Source organism: Alternaria dauci, chromosome 2 (genome assembly GCF_042100115.1).
Source record: "Alternaria dauci strain A2016 chromosome 2, whole genome shotgun sequence".
Lineage (NCBI taxonomy): Eukaryota > Fungi > Ascomycota > Dothideomycetes > Pleosporales > Pleosporaceae > Alternaria > Alternaria dauci.
In genome coordinates, this window is record NC_091273.1 from 264,902 (window position 1) to 280,054 (window position 15,153).

Genomic DNA, 15,153 nt, shown 5'->3' on the forward strand with positions numbered 1-15,153 from the left:
GAGAAATTTGTTCTCTTCCAACTGCCCCTCCGAAGTAGTCGACCTACTGGAGTAGTGAGCTCGAAGCCGACCGCAGAGAAGATCCGCCGGATCGGGACGTGGGTAGTTTGGGGCAACTCGTGCGTGCTTCCTAGACTAAAGTGATTGCAGTCGAGGCTTTAGCAGACATCGTCGTATCAGTCCTTGTATATGTCTTCCTGATCATCAATTAGCGCCAGTGTGTGGCGCTGCGAGAGATCTTGGGAATTGGCTGATGGCGCATGCATGATTTCCCCGCCTTCAGCCGCACACGAAGCGTATCTCGCGACGACTTTTGACGCATATTCGCACACTCTCTCGCCGATTTGCGGAGCCAGGACTGATGCGGCAAGGTTCATGCGAAAGCTGAGCCCAAGACGCGTACTGCACTTTGTAGGTGGAGCAGCCAATTGGTCACGATGCAGCAGAGCGAGTACAGCATATCTCCAGAGATATATGCCGAATGCGAGGATATCCTGGTGTTCAACTCGACCTGCGCAACGGCCATTCAGCTTTCGCACGCGCACAGAGCATTTGCCATTATGCTTCGTCCGTGGACGTCGTTGTACTCCGTGTAACCACGGCTATGACTTGATTTGCCATCGCAGCAGGTGGCTGTGGCTTATCAACCCTATCCCATATCCACACTTGTTTGTAAATATGCGAACCGCTGGCCCCAAGTGGCGTTGGGTGTGGAGGAGAACTACGATAAACAAGGTTACCTTGCCGAGTTCGTGAAGGGATTCGCGGAGATGTGGTGGAAACTGCCCCGCAAAAGCGTGGAGAACTTTTCCATCGAACAGCAGTTCTTTAACAAGGGCGAAAGGGGCGAGGTGAAAGAACGACTAGCTGTTCACCTAGTGCCGCTCACGATTGGTTGGGGTTATACCGAACAAGTAAGGAAAACCGGCTTCAAGGATGGGGGGAAATTCATGAACGGCACTGATGAATGCATATTCATGTACAGTGAAAGACTGGAATAACAAAGGACGTGAAGCCTCGGTAGTTGTCTGGCAGAAGGACAAGGTGTAATTAGATGTCCTCGAGTGTATTTAGATGTTGTCTAGAGTCGACAGCGATCCAACTTTGATCATTCCTCATCCATTCACTACTCAAAGAGTTGCATTTCTCGAATAAACATAGCGCTAAGATGCGATATTTTGTGCATCACTGACACTGATGGAAGCATTTCCATCAACTCTGCGTTTTAGCAAAGCTGCTTCATGTTTTTCACATGTCTTATCTTGCCCACCATTCCTCGCTGTGCATAATCGCAGTATGAGCTGAAGGACTAGACCATTGGCACAACCATACAATTACTCTAGCATCAACCCTATGTTCAATCCATTACCTCATCCGACCTCTTGACCCTCACCTTGACCTCCATACCATCAACCGGCTTCGCGGTAACTAAATGCGTTGAAAACATTGTCCCCTTTGTCTTCGCCTTCCCCTTCTCATCAACCTGCACCTCTCCCTTCTCATCCAAATCCAGCTCACCAAGCCCTTGCTTGACAAAGTCAAAGTACCGTGCCACGCAAGCGATGATAATCTTAGCCTCCAGGTTCGCAAGTTCAGAGCCAGTGCACCGACGAGGCCCGCGTTCATAAGGCCTGAAACTGCTCTCGGGAATCTTCTTGCCTTCGTCGCCGAGCCATCGCTCAGGCATAAAGTCATTGCGGGTGTCGCCGAAAATCTTGGGATGGCGCTGGATGATGTATGCGCGTGGACTCACGCATAAACCGTCGACGCAGAGTGTGTTGCCGTCGGGGAGGGTAAGCATAGTGTTCGATGCGGGTGGAGCGAGGCGCGCAGTTGTACCGGGTGGATGTAGACGTAGAGTTTCCTTGATCAGGGCATCTGTGTAAGGCAACTTGTATAAGAGAGCTCCGGCTTCCGAACTCCGTAGCGTCTTGACAACGGCGGAAGGATGGGCGGTTGGACCAAAGACAGAATCGAGCTCTTCCTTCAGAGTCTTCGCAGCGGATGGGTGTGTATGCAGCTCATAGAACGCCCATTGGAGAAGGATGGAAGTAGTATCGTGACCGGCGAAGAGGAAGCCGCGCAGTGTATCGCTAGTTTGTTGGAGGATACGAGACGTCAACTTATCCACACCTTGAAGGCTGAGCATCGCGACACTCTTATTCTTGGTCTTCGCATCGGTGGTGCCAGACACTAAAGCATTGTGCTGTTTCTTGATCTCGGCTTTGAGAATCCTGTCAACCTTCCTGTCTTTTGACCGGATCTCGCGCTCGTTGGCAGAGAAGTAATCGCGCCAGCCTACGCCTCCGAATGGACGTTTGTTGAACGCTTCAGAGAGGGCGCGGTAGGTTAGGAGAACCTCGGACTGTTTCCCGTCGATCTGCGCGTTGAGATTCATGTCGAATGTTACGATACCAATAATGTCAAAGACTAGATTTGTCGTGTATGGGCCGAGAGTGAAGGATTCGCCGGAGGCGGCCTTTTGTTCCATGAGCTCGATGAAAGTTTCGGATTTGTCTAGGATGACATCGACCAGACCAAGAAGATGGCTAGGCTGGAAGCCAGGCCGTATGCGCTTGTAAAGAGCAGTCCATTCGTCTCCCTGTACTTACTAGTCAGTTTCCGCGTCCTCGGCATTACAAGAATGTCGACTTACATCAGTGGTGACCAGAGACCTTGCACCAACAAGAGGAGCTAACTGCTGGATAGAAGGGTGCTTGGGCATGCTAGTCCTGAAAGCTTTGTTCGGCTTAGTGACCTGTTCAGCTACATCGTTGTCGAGGATGAACAGCACTGGAAACTTCTCGATGGGGCGGAAATCGACAAAAAGAACCGGAGGAAAATCGAGCTTCTCGGCCTGCTCGTACAACATCTCATCGAATTGGCGTCGAGGATCGCCTTCGCCCGCAATCTTCTCGACCCATGCCCAGTGCCCTCGAACAGGATCCGCCGGTTCTGGCTGTGGGAAGTGAGCGTACTGCGCGACATCAGAAACCTTGGCTTTGGTCTTTCGTAGGTAGTAGGCTATCGCGAGTGGGATTGCTGCGAGCACGAGGAGTTTCCATTTGAATAGCGCGTCCAATCCCTCTAACTTTTGAGGCGAAAGCAAGTTCGACAATGCCATCTTGACCGCGAGGAAAGTGCCGTACTTGCTGACAGAGACCAGCGAGATGCGCCTCTATGTACTGTGCAACGATCGAGAAACGACCGCTGGCCCCATTGAGGTGCGCCATCATGTCATCAAAGCCTCTGACCTATCGCGTGATGCAATGAAGGGGTGTCGGCATGATGTCGGACATGGCACCTGTATCGATGTGGTAGGTGATCATCAGATAAGATGCAATCAGATTAGATTAGACAAGGGTGAAGGCCTTCCCGGCCATCAGCGTGCAACTCCCAAACCTAACGCGAGAGGAAGCCAAGAAAGAGCTCAAGCGAGATGCGCTTATTAATTTCCGCTGATTTGCTGGAGGCTCGTACTCCCTGCACGTCAAGCAAAATTCTGCATCTTGGCGTTGCGGGCTGTGATCCGTGTTTAGCTAGAGGGTTGTGTGCTTCACGACGCTGGTGGGGGATGCAGTAAGCAAAAAGCAAGCTGCAGCTGCCAGGCTCTCGAAATCTTGTTTTGACAGTGGGTTCGGGAGAAATTATAATGTGGTGTTTGGTTATCATGCTGGACCGTATGCGCGACAGCTCGCGAGGTTGCAATGGGCTGCGCGAATTGTTGGTGAGGCGAAGCGGGGCGTCCCACCATACCCCTCATGTTCTACGTTTCTTGCTGCTTCTCTCATACGTCTTTCCAAGCCCAAACTCTTCAATTGTGTCCGACACCCTGATGATTAAATCACCATGTGCTTTCGAGTCTGGTGGAGGTTCCCTTCCAGCCCACTTACTGGTTACACTTTTGAGTTGCGCAAAGCTCCACCTCTGGTGTTGCCGGTAGTCCATGCACATTAGGACTGTGCTCCTGAGCGCTTCGCTATACATGCCAGAAGCCTCGTAAGGTGTCTTCTCGGAGAACAAGTCGTCTTTGTATCTGTCGATGCCATATCTCGAGCCGTCGTGTAGCATCCTCTCAATACCCTCGCCATCAGGACCTATCGTGTAGGTGAATGGCTCCTGGACATACCCTAGCTTTCCTGGTAAGTTCATAACTAGATTCCACATCATCTGTCCGACTTGCCAAACATCTGTTCTCCCAGTCATCTTTTCGTAAGGTTGTCCAGCCAGGCGGTGGCCTTCATAACTCCAAAACATTTCTGGAGCATATCTTCCCCCAGCATCAGCATCGTTGGGGTGGGTTCGCATTATATAATGCGTGGGATTATCGGCGTAGATATCGTCTCCTGATTGTAAGTCAAAAAAGGCGTGGTCAAAATCTGCAAGTACTATGGAAGGAGCCTATGGTTCTGTTAGCCTTGATGACAAGCGGAATGCGACAAGATCATTACCTCGTGGGCGCCAAACTGACGATGATAATACTTATCTTCCGGCTCCACCTCTTTGCCTACAGCGCCTTCAGCTGGCTTCACGAAGACATTCATAAGATGCCCATCGCGATGCACAATCTCATTCCAATCAACATCATCGTCATCTTCGTCGATGCGTCCTGAACCCAGGATAGTGAAGGCATCCACAAGCTGGTCAAATACTCGCCAAAGAAACCATTCCGGGATAACGTCAGGCAGCTCATCTGGAACCGGATCGTTATGCCAGTCTTCAATCTCTGACATGTGCTCATATTCGTCAAAAAGGGTGTCGCTTGGCAGTTCTGTGTCCCCATTGATGGCATTCCAACCGGAATTATGTCCACCCAGCTTCTGGGACTTCTTCCTCTCGAATGCTTTCCAAGCCCGTTCAAGCATTTCGTTCATATGTTTCTCGTGTCGCTCGTGATTCGCGTTATCAGCTTCCAACGCCTTGTGGTAGTAATCCAACGTGCTTCTGATCGTCTCATGGGTGTTTTGCCATCTAAACATATTACGCCTTCTTCTCCACCCACGCGAATACCAGTCTAGCGCGTGAACGAGATCACCCATCTCGCAAAGCTCGTTGAACACACGAAAGCGACGTTTCCGCATGTCAATGCGATGGCCGTAGTACCTATGCACGTGGTGCTCATGGGCCTTTCGTCTTTCGAGCCGTGTCTGGATCGCTAATTCCATTGGCAACTTGTCGCGCCAGAAAATTGGACCTATCCACATTTGTGGTGCAACAACTACATCTCTCACAGCCAATCTCTAGCGATCTTGTTAGCTCGGTAATGAATCCTCGGTCAGTGCCTTACCTCTACAATCGTTTTCGATCCATCAACGCCAACCCATAGAGTGACAGTCCCCATACTGCCTTGGCCAAGCACATGCGCGCAACTCCATTCCAGGGCTGATTCATCTTTTTCAGGGTTGCCCAGTCCATGTCTCTCGAATTCGCGTACATCATGCTCATTTGTTTTGGTTCCGTCGTGGGTGTATTCTACCTGCAATATCGACGGCAAGTCATGTTGCACAGTGTGGACATTGGGTTGGTATAAGAGATCTGTCGTATTGACTTGGACTGCTTGTGTTCCGGCATCTACTCCTTGTGCAGCTGGTACATGAACTGCTCCTCCCAAAGGTACTGCTGTGGCTGGACCGGCAGGAATAGCGGGTACTATAGGAACTGGAGCTGGAACAACAGGAGCTGGAACAGGTAAAACAGGAGCCGGAGCTGCTATAACAGGAGCTGAAACGGCAGGATGGGGTAGCTGGCCATGGTTTTGCACATGAGCTAGGTCTGCCTGAGTATACGGTTGTGCTGGTATATGATTTGGTGCTGGTAGCCCAGGCCGCACAGCCGCATTAGCAGCTCGGCTGGCAGTGTAATGATTCTGTATCGCTGGATGTAACAACCAGAGTGTATCGACGGTATTGTTCATGTCGTCTACTCACATCAGCTAATGAAATTAGATTGGCTTCAGGTATCTTACTTAAACTCCATCCCGCCCTGTTTTGTCTTATCCAATCTTTCGCGTCCCATCTAAAGTAAGTGATCGCATCTCTCCAAGGGGGGCGAAAACGAGGCATGTTAGTATCTAGTCACTGCAGTCTACAGTCTGCTTACGTCGTTAGTGTGAATGTTGATGTGTTAAGCTGACCTTCTCAACTAAACTGGCAGCGAGGCCAGCATTTTGGTGCTGAAGATGCCCATTGTTCGGTAGGTAGACAAAGACGCGACGCAAACGGCCGTCGTTATACCCAGATAAGATCCTCCATATATCGACGTAACAAAGAACCTATTGGTGAAAGTCTCTTGTTATACCAAAAGTCCATGAAACGGACAGCAGGGCAGGTAGCTTTGGGAGGTTAGCATTGCAACCACAAATCGGGTTTGCGTCATCATGTGGGTTACTTCTGATGCCATAGTAGTGATACTTCACAACCAACAATGCTCTTTCGGGTTTGAATGACAATGCCTCATCTGTGTCAACTTCCCATCCAGCAAGCCTGGGATCTGAAGCCGCGGCGGGTGACTCTTCCGTCATTGTGAGCGTGCGGCGCATCGGCTCTTCGAGCCAACAACTTGAAATACTAGTAAGATTTTGCAGCGCCTGGTCAAGCTGTTCGCCTTGTTATGGCTCCCTATGCAGCTATGGCTCAGTCTCAAACGCCCAGACAAGGAAGACTCGATAGCTGATTAAGACGATTTAGCATTCACAAGAATCTACAAGAAGCGAATCTAACCGCACTATACGCGTAGATACGACACGAGATGACGAGCTCGTATTATTCATTCGTGTTCCTCCTCACTAACTCCTTCTCCAATTCCTCTCTTTCCTCTAAAATTGGGCGCACAAAGTCAGTACATGGCTCAAATGCAGTTGCTACAAGAACACTTACCAATCGTCAAATCGCTCTTCGCCTTCCCTATCTTGACTCCCAAGAACATGATAATCACACCCGCTATAGCGAGCGCGGTAGCAAGCCAGAAAGCAACCTTGTAGCTTCCTCTTTGGCCTCTCTCTTCTGTTTCGCTTACCGCTAGATCAGCAAAGGAGAGGAATACAGCGATACCCAAGAACAACAACGAGTTCATAAATGATCCTGCGAGTCCTTGACGCGCTTTCGGTAGTGACGTCGTGATGAAAATGTTGCTGACGTTGTAGGTAATGTCGATACCAAGTGTAGCGCAGATCATGGCTGGAAAGATGTACGCCCAGTAGTTGAAGTGTACGGGGACGACAGCGAAAAGTAGCGTTGAGAGGATGTATGCTACGCCGCTGATGAGAAGAAGGATGCGGCCTGGTAAGAGATGCAGGACCAATCCACCAACGGTAGCCAGGATGAGTCCACCAACGCACATGGGCGTGAACCAAGCGGCAGTGAGCAACGCGCTAGCGCCCACGACTTGTTCGATGTAGAAGCTGGCGTAGAAGATGAAGATACCGAAGGTGCCGTATTGGAAGAATAGTGCGAGTGCGAGCGGCTTCATGCCCTTGACGCGGAACAAGTCGGGAGGTAGGAGAGGTTGTTCAGCGACCCAGCCTTCGATGTAAACGAATACGCCCAGGAAGATCCAGCCGATAACGAAGGTGACGGGAATATACGGTGTCGCCCAGCCTTGGGGGGCATGACTTCCATCCGTAAGCGCAAATACGACCAGCACCAATCCCGGCACCACAGTCGCCGTCCCCCACCAATCCATCTTCACCCCCTTGCCCTCTTGTTTCGCCTTCTCCTTCTCCTCTTTCGGATGCGGTATACAAAGATACGACGCAACAGCCACGATAGCAAGAATGATCGATCCGATCCAAAAGAACCACCCCCACGTCGCGAACTGCGCCGCAACACCGGCAAAGAAGATGCCAGTGAAGAACCCCACGGGAGCAAAAGCGCCATATAAGCTAAAGACGAGATTCTTCCTCGGTCCAGGCCGGTAAATGGAACCGAGCAGCATAATCCCACTTGGCAAGAACGCCGCAGGCCCAAATCCTTGCAACGCCCGACACACAATGAGCATGACATAGTTCTGGCTGAACCCTGCGATGATGCTCCACACCAGGAACCAAGCCAGCCCGCTGCAGAACACAATGTAGCCTCCGAATATATCGGCCAGTCGACCGAACGGTAGCAGAAATGCGCCTGTTACTAATGAGAAGACGGAAGCTGGCCATGTTTGTGCGTTGGACGGGATGTGAAGGGCCTCGGTGAGGTCTGGGAGGAGGATGTTGAAGCCTGAGATCATGTATTCGGCTACGAACATGGAGCCGAGTAGGGCGAAGCAGAAACCTATTTCGTGGGGGAAGGAACGGAATGCTGAAGGGCGTTCACGGCCGAGGCGTTCGATGTCGGAGGGGGTGTAGGAACCGCGAGGGGTGTTTGCTTCTTCGATCTTGCCTGGTGGTGAGGATGCGTTGGGCGTCGTGTCGCTTGGGGTTTGGTTTGGAGACTCCAGCATGGTGTTGCTTTGGGTGGTGTCGTTCATCGTGGTGTTATCCATGATGGCCTGGTTGGTGTCGTGTATTGTAGTCGTTATTGGAAAGCCATCAACGGAGTGTGTGGCAAATGAGAACTGCTTTGATCAAAAGTATTTGCGTTGAAGTATGCTAGAAAAACGATTTGAAATAATTCGAGATGATTAATGGAACTACTAAGACGGCCTGATATCTTCTCTTCCTTTCTTCTTTCTATAAGGTCCTCCCGGACTCCGCAATGTCCGCGGTCATTGTTGCTATGTGTAATGGAAGACATTTACTCGGGTGCTGAGCCTCAGAGACAGACTTGTAAAGGCGACTCGTAGCGGTGACTGTGACGTCTGACCATAAAGCCGTCACGATGTGGACCGTTGATGCAAATACTGAGTCTTGGCTTCTCTATCGGGACTAGTGGCAAACACCAAGGTCTGAGCTGCACGGCAGGTCAAGCGAACCAAGTGCGCAGCTCTCTCGTCCATCCCGTCTTTGTCATCGCCGGAAGACATGCGATTTGCCTGCTTCATCCTCGGGCTGCGCACCCGGTCCGCGTCGCCCTCTGTAGCTGCGCTGCAACGCCTGTGACGAAATCCTGCGTCCACATCAGTCTTGAACACGTTAGTAATGCAACGATCTCAACGCTCCACCCACCACAACCACTGTGTAAGATCTCCACCCCGCCAGACTTCAGGCAACCTCGATACAGTCAATCGTTTACACATCTCGCATGGCCTCCATCCAATGAGCGTGACGCCCTTTAACCTGCCGACCAAAGCCTGCCACAATTGCCGGAAGCGACGATGGAGGTGTGACCGGTCGCTGCCAAGCTGCCAGAAATGTTTGTCAGCCGGGACAGAATGTCTCGGCTATGGCAAGCTGTTTGTATGGAACCGTGGGGTTGCAAGTCGGGGGAAGATGATGGGGAAGGGTTATGAGGAGAAGATGGACCAGAGCGGTAGTGACGGTGTTGCTGCTGCGACTGAAGGGGCAGCCAAGACTCAAGATGCGCCGCCGACTTTGATATGGCAACACGAAGGTTCCACACAACAACAGCAGTCATCGGACAATGACTATGAACTTGTGCCGACTAGTTCGGTACTGGACTTTTCCCGGATGTCCGAACAGGAGCAGGATCAGACCATGGCAATGACTGCTGTACAACCACAGATGACGGACCCTCTAGTCAATGATCTGGATCGCAACTCACGATACTATCTGTACCACTTCGCGACACAGTTGTGTGAAGTCATGGTTGTATACGATGAACCTGGACAGAACCCTATTCGCGATCTCATTCCCGCAACTGCTGCTTATCCGTTGCTCTTGCAGATCATCGTCGCAAACTCGGCGTTCCACGTCTTCAACATAACGCGCAATCCAATGGGTCAGTCGTCCTATCAGGGCGAGCAAAGCCCAACAGTAACGGCATACTACCAAGCCGTAAGCCGGTTTGGAGGCCCGTTGAAGTCGTCCTATAGAGACGCACTCGTGGCGAAGCAGCAAGCGCTCTCCCTGCTCGCAAAGAGCGTGACTTCTGTGAACACATCAAATATTGACCTCATCTTGATCACCATTCTGCTCTTTGTCAACTATGCGCTGGTGGAGTCGGGCAGAGACAAGTGGAAGGTACACATGGACGGTGCGCTAAAGCTCATCAAACTCCTTGGAGAGCCGCCATACCTCCAGCGACCGATGAGCAGACTTCGGCAAACCATTCTCTCCGATTTCCTTGTGTTCTACATCCTCGGTTCAACGTTCAGCTTTACGACGCTGCCCGCATTGATCCCAGATACTATCGAGCTGGACCCTATCCTTCGATACGCGGAAACAAATAACTACCTCTCCTGTCCCGGACCGCTATTACGCGTAATGCTCGAATCCTTCGCATTGCCGGATACCCACGGCTCGCCTTCCGAAACAAGCACGCCCATATACCTCCAAGAGCAGGTCGGCGTACTACTTCAACGCGCTCTCGCTTTCGACCCCATCGCATGGTCCTTTGACTTTGAGCGCGCCTCACCCGTCGACGACATCCAGAAGCGCATCCGTATAGCCTCTGCCCATCGGTCGGCAGTCTGCATCTATCTCGCGCGCGTCCTCCCCTCCACGAATCCTCTTCTGGATCCAGCGAGTGGCGAAGCACTTGTTAGCCTCACTGCTCTCGCCGATGACGTTGTCCAGCACATCTCACATCTGAAGCCGGGGGATGCGCTCTTCAAATCGATTTGTTGGCCGTTGTTCCTTGCTGGTGCTGAGAGCGAGGATCCTAATCAGCGCGAGTGGATTATGAATACGTTGGATGAGTTGTACAGCCAGATGTTTTGGGGCTATTTGCATACGTCCAAGCGGGTGTTGGAAGCTATTTGGCGATTCAAAGATGAAGCAGGTGCGGGGGCAGGGAATTGTTGGGTGGAAGAGGTCAAGGATCTTGGGAATGATATCTTGATCGCTTGATCTTTTTCAGTGACTAGACATCATTCTGGAATCGCACAAGAATGAGGGCAAGGACGCATATGCGACTGCGACTGCGATTGCTTCCTTTGCGCTCTCGCAGCAAACTGCAACGCCCGTTCCTAGGTCGGGTCCCCATTTTGAACAAGCAAAGATACTACTGGGATGTCCTGGCTATTCTTGGACAACACTGGCTAATGCAAGAGCGAGCTAGTCGGGTCTAGCTGATTACCTCGGGGATGGTAGCGGGGTACTCGACGCGAACAACTTCAACATGGGTACAACACAACACAAGCATGTGGCTTTTGAACACTTGCGCAGCCCGCTCTCTCGAACAAGCTCTCTGTCGCGCCGTCCCACTCAAAGCCCGAATTGTGGATTCACATCGCAAGCAAAGGATCTTTGATCTTCCGCGACGCGCCCTGGTACCAAGATCTTTAGAAGGCGCTCATATGCACGACCTCATGATGCGCGCACACCTTTTTATTGTAATCTTACTTGGGCTGGTTATATCTACGCTCGCCTCGATGCAGTCAGTCCGCTCGCCTACGTCAAGGCGGTTACCAGCATCTTCCGGTGCAGGACCATGGAAGCTTTCGCATGAGCTATCTGGCGATCAACCACCGTTGGCTGATCAGAGGTAAGAATACCCGCTGGTTTCTTTCGGAGCCTTCTGCTGTTACGGGGAAGACTGTCGCTTCCAAAGCCATGGACTGTTCTTGTACGACGAACGTACACTGAGCAGGTACGGCATACAGGGCATGTAAGAGTAGACATACTGTAAGGATGGCATTGCGTGCTTCACGGATTCGACTCTCGCATTCTCGTCTTCGGGTCTTTTCTCATCAACCGCATTACCATCCGATACTGATTGTATTACCCTCCATCGATGCGCAACGCTTCTCACGTCTTGATTCGTCATGTTGCCTACACCTTTCGTCCAATATCTCCTTTCCGTCCTCGCATTCATCCCTAACGTGTCTTCGCAAAGCGATTACAGTGAAACCCACAATCCTGTCCTCCGTACCAAACTGGCGCTCGAAACACTACAAAAGTGGTACAACACCAGCACCGGCCTGTGGGAATCGACTGGATGGTGGAACGGCGCGAATGTTTTGACCATGATCGGCGACTTCGCAAAAGCAGCTCCGGGAGACATGCTACTGCAGGATCTGGCGAGAAACGTATTCGCGACTGCGCTGCTGAAGGCGCCGGCCAAGAATCCGCAGCCAGGTATTGAGGATACTCATGACTCCAACTCTTTCTACCACCCTGCCCACACTCCTGACTACTGCGACTGGCTCGATGGCTACTACGACGACGACCTCTGGTGGGCTCTAGCCTGGATCAACGCATACGACGTCACCTCCGAAGCCGCCTACCTTGTTCTCGCAGAAGACATATTCATCGCCGTGTCACGCACCTGGGGCACTTGTTGCTTCAACGGCGGCATATACTGGAGCTGGAGGCAAGACTACGTAAACGCCATCGCCAACGAGCTCTTTTTCAGCACAGCCGCGCATCTAGCGAACCGCGTCCAGGGCCGTAGGAAAAGAGCCGTGTATCTAGCCTGGGCGGAGAAGAGTCTACTATGGTTTCTCAAAAGCGGGATGATGACGGAAAATGGTATTACCAATGATGGCTTAACGGCGGACTGCGAGAATAATGGTATGACAGCGTGGTCATACAATCAAGGCGTTATCCTAGGCGGTCTCGCCGAACTCCACCGAGCGGCAAAGACACCGCACGACACGCCTCTCAGACTCGCGGCTCATATCTCGCGGGCGGCGCTCGTCGCGCTCGCGGATGAGGACGGTGTGATTCACGACGAATGTGAACCTGATTGCGGGGACGATGGCGCTCAGTTCAAAGGCATCTTCATGCGCAATCTGGTCAAGCTGCATAGCGTAGCACCGGACGATGTGTTTGCGCACGCTATCCGTGCGAATGCGGAGTCGATTTGGGAGTGGGACAGGAAAATGACGACGGATGGTTTACCTCTGTTCAGCGTGAATTGGGCTGGGCCATGGGTTAGCCCGGCAAATGCGAGCACGCAGAGTTCGGCGATGGATGCTCTTGTTGCTGCTATATTTGTCTACTAGATTTTTAGTGAAGAGCTCGTGGAGCAAAGAATCGTGGGGAACATTCATTCATTATTATTGTCCATGTTTCGCTTCTCGATCAAGAATCCCTCTCCATACAGAATATGACTGCATACTCAGACCACTCCCGTCTACTGCTGGGGAACATCTTCAATGTTGATACCTCCCGCACCGTTCAAGAAGTCCATCTTTCCCACATCAACGCCCTTCATCCTCAATATATCATACGCAGTCACGATATGGAACCTATACTCATCAGCACAAATCTCTCTCCCACTCAACGACACACCACTTACCACATATTCGGATGCGCAAACCGACTCACATACTCCGCCGCCGGCATCCTAACCTGCTTCTTGCCTCCCGGAAACTTAATAATCACCTCCTCATCCTGCTTCCCCTCAAAGTCCTTTTCAGAAAAGCTCTCCAGGTACTTGGTACACTTTTCGATGCGCGCGAGCAGCTCGGGAAACGTCTGTTCCTCGTCCGGGAAGGATTCGTCTGGGATGCTGGGGTTCACGCGCGAGGGGATGAACTTGGCGGCGTCGGTGAAGCGGTATACTTGGTAGCGGAAGTCTTTCATGTCTGGGTGCAGAGACGCGGTTAGGAAGGTGTTGGGGTCGGAGGCTTTGGCGTGCTCGTAGCCTTTGGAGATGAAGTGGTGGGCGTTTTTGAGGGCGGAGATGGCGGGCGCGACGGCCATTTTGTGGAAGGTGAGGGACATGGTGGGTGGTATGTGGGCAGGGGGTGGATGTGTTGGGCGTGTGTGTGATGGAGAAGGTTTCTCCTGTTATTGTCGTAGTAGCAGTTGTTGTTAATTAAGATTCAAAAGACGTTTGTATGGCGGGGCAGGAGTCTATTTATGTTCCACTCTTCTGTATCTCGCACCTTCTCTAGGATACCTCGAATGCCTCGACGTCTACCCCTATTGAGCCCACCACGTGCCACTTGGCATCATCACTCCACTGTGTAACCCAAAGCGGACGAACGTCCAACGCAGTCGTTACACCGTTGAGCGGTGAGTTTAGAGTCAATTACAAAGCAAGTGGATTGTGAGTGGTGGAGTCGTGCGAGCAGCCAATCACATGGTGGCGCGAGCGCCCGGTCGGAATTTCGCACCATCGGCCGCGGGGCAATAGCGAGCCGTACGTACATTGCTGTAACACAACATGATGCAGCACCACCGTCACAGTCAATATGCGCCCTTCTCTCGTGGACGTGTTCGAGGTGAGACGATGTGATATACGAGTAAGCTGACAAAAGACGTAGCATCACCGTGCGGTTTGGTCCTGTGGACGCCTGATATTGATGGTGTTTTATGCCTCTCTAGTTGTGGAAAGTGCGCCTTACTTTCTTTTTACGACAGACACCGGACGAAGCCTGGTGCGCCTTAGCTTTTCGTCTGCTGCACGTATGTGCTTCTCGCTACGTATCCTCTACAATTCGGGGCGCTCAGCTTGAACGGCTGTGAGCACCAAAGTCGGGTGGCAGCCTCGCCTGTTTGCGGGCAGATCACGAACAAATCGAGCGAACGCACCCAGAGAAACCACGAAAGTAATGGTGATGAAGAAGATATTGGCTTTGACGATGATGCTGTTATCTTTCCACGAGCAGCTTCACTGGAAAAGTAATGTCTCAATCATGATCGGGCTCTGGTCCGAGTGAACAATACTTTGCTCTCGCTTCAGCACAAGGTAAGGCTTACGGGAACTAAATCTCACGACTTGGTTAAACCATGGTGAGTATTCTCCTGCGACAAGACCATATCTGGAACAGCGGAGCTATGCATACTCTCTTCTGGCTCTGAGCCGGACTCAGACATGGCATGAAGCTCAATGGACTATCATGCATCACATTCCATTCGATCATACCCTCCGCACGAAGCGCATACCCCATGTGTATCTTATACTTCGCGGCGGTTGGGTCTTCACCACCCATACATTACGGCGATCTTCCAAGCGCTACCTGTGGGATTTGCGATTTACAGTCGTTTTCTGCTAGCTTTGTTTCTCACGGCAGTCGCTTGCTAACGATGCAAACTCAATATCAGAGCATGATCCACGAACTGCAGAAATCGCTTGTCCAGATAGGCCATGTGGACCGGGCAGGCTACAAGATTTTACTGTCAACAGTCTCTAATCGCTTGCTCTGAGA

The 15,153-nt window shown here is 51.6% G+C and overlaps 5 protein-coding genes across 5 annotated transcripts; 2 read left to right on the forward strand and 3 right to left on the reverse strand.

Annotated features, from left to right (window-relative positions):
- Window positions 1–1,357: 1,357 nt before the first annotated feature.
- Window positions 1,358–4,874, reverse strand: ACET3X_002177 (uncharacterized protein; the record flags this gene model as incomplete). Its single annotated transcript, XM_069449498.1, has 4 exons — window positions 1,358–2,602; window positions 2,657–3,087; window positions 3,894–4,401; window positions 4,452–4,874. The coding sequence occupies 4 exons, from the start codon at window positions 4,872–4,874 to the stop codon at window positions 1,358–1,360; spliced, it is 2,607 nt and encodes an 868-aa protein (XP_069308724.1).
- A 1,887-nt stretch (window positions 4,875–6,761) lies between these two features.
- On the reverse strand, window positions 6,762–8,475 carry ACET3X_002178 (uncharacterized protein; the record flags this gene model as incomplete). Its single annotated transcript, XM_069449509.1, has 2 exons — window positions 6,762–6,814; window positions 6,876–8,475. The coding sequence occupies 2 exons, from the start codon at window positions 8,473–8,475 to the stop codon at window positions 6,762–6,764; spliced, it is 1,653 nt and encodes a 550-aa protein (XP_069308725.1).
- An 886-nt stretch (window positions 8,476–9,361) lies between these two features.
- On the forward strand, window positions 9,362–10,900 carry ACET3X_002179 (uncharacterized protein; the record flags this gene model as incomplete). Its single annotated transcript, XM_069449520.1, has 1 exon — window positions 9,362–10,900. The coding sequence occupies one exon, from the start codon at window positions 9,362–9,364 to the stop codon at window positions 10,898–10,900; it is 1,539 nt and encodes a 512-aa protein (XP_069308726.1).
- A 917-nt stretch (window positions 10,901–11,817) lies between these two features.
- On the forward strand, window positions 11,818–12,999 carry ACET3X_002180 (uncharacterized protein; the record flags this gene model as incomplete). The annotated part of the gene is made up of 1 exon (XM_069449531.1): window positions 11,818–12,999. One exon carries the CDS (start codon window positions 11,818–11,820, stop codon window positions 12,997–12,999), a length of 1,182 nt encoding a protein of 393 aa, XP_069308727.1.
- A 131-nt stretch (window positions 13,000–13,130) lies between these two features.
- On the reverse strand, window positions 13,131–13,723 carry ACET3X_002181 (uncharacterized protein; the record flags this gene model as incomplete). Its single annotated transcript, XM_069449541.1, has 2 exons — window positions 13,131–13,245; window positions 13,296–13,723. 2 exons carry the CDS (start codon window positions 13,721–13,723, stop codon window positions 13,131–13,133), a joined length of 543 nt encoding a protein of 180 aa, XP_069308728.1.
- Window positions 13,724–15,153: the final 1,430 nt, after the last annotated feature.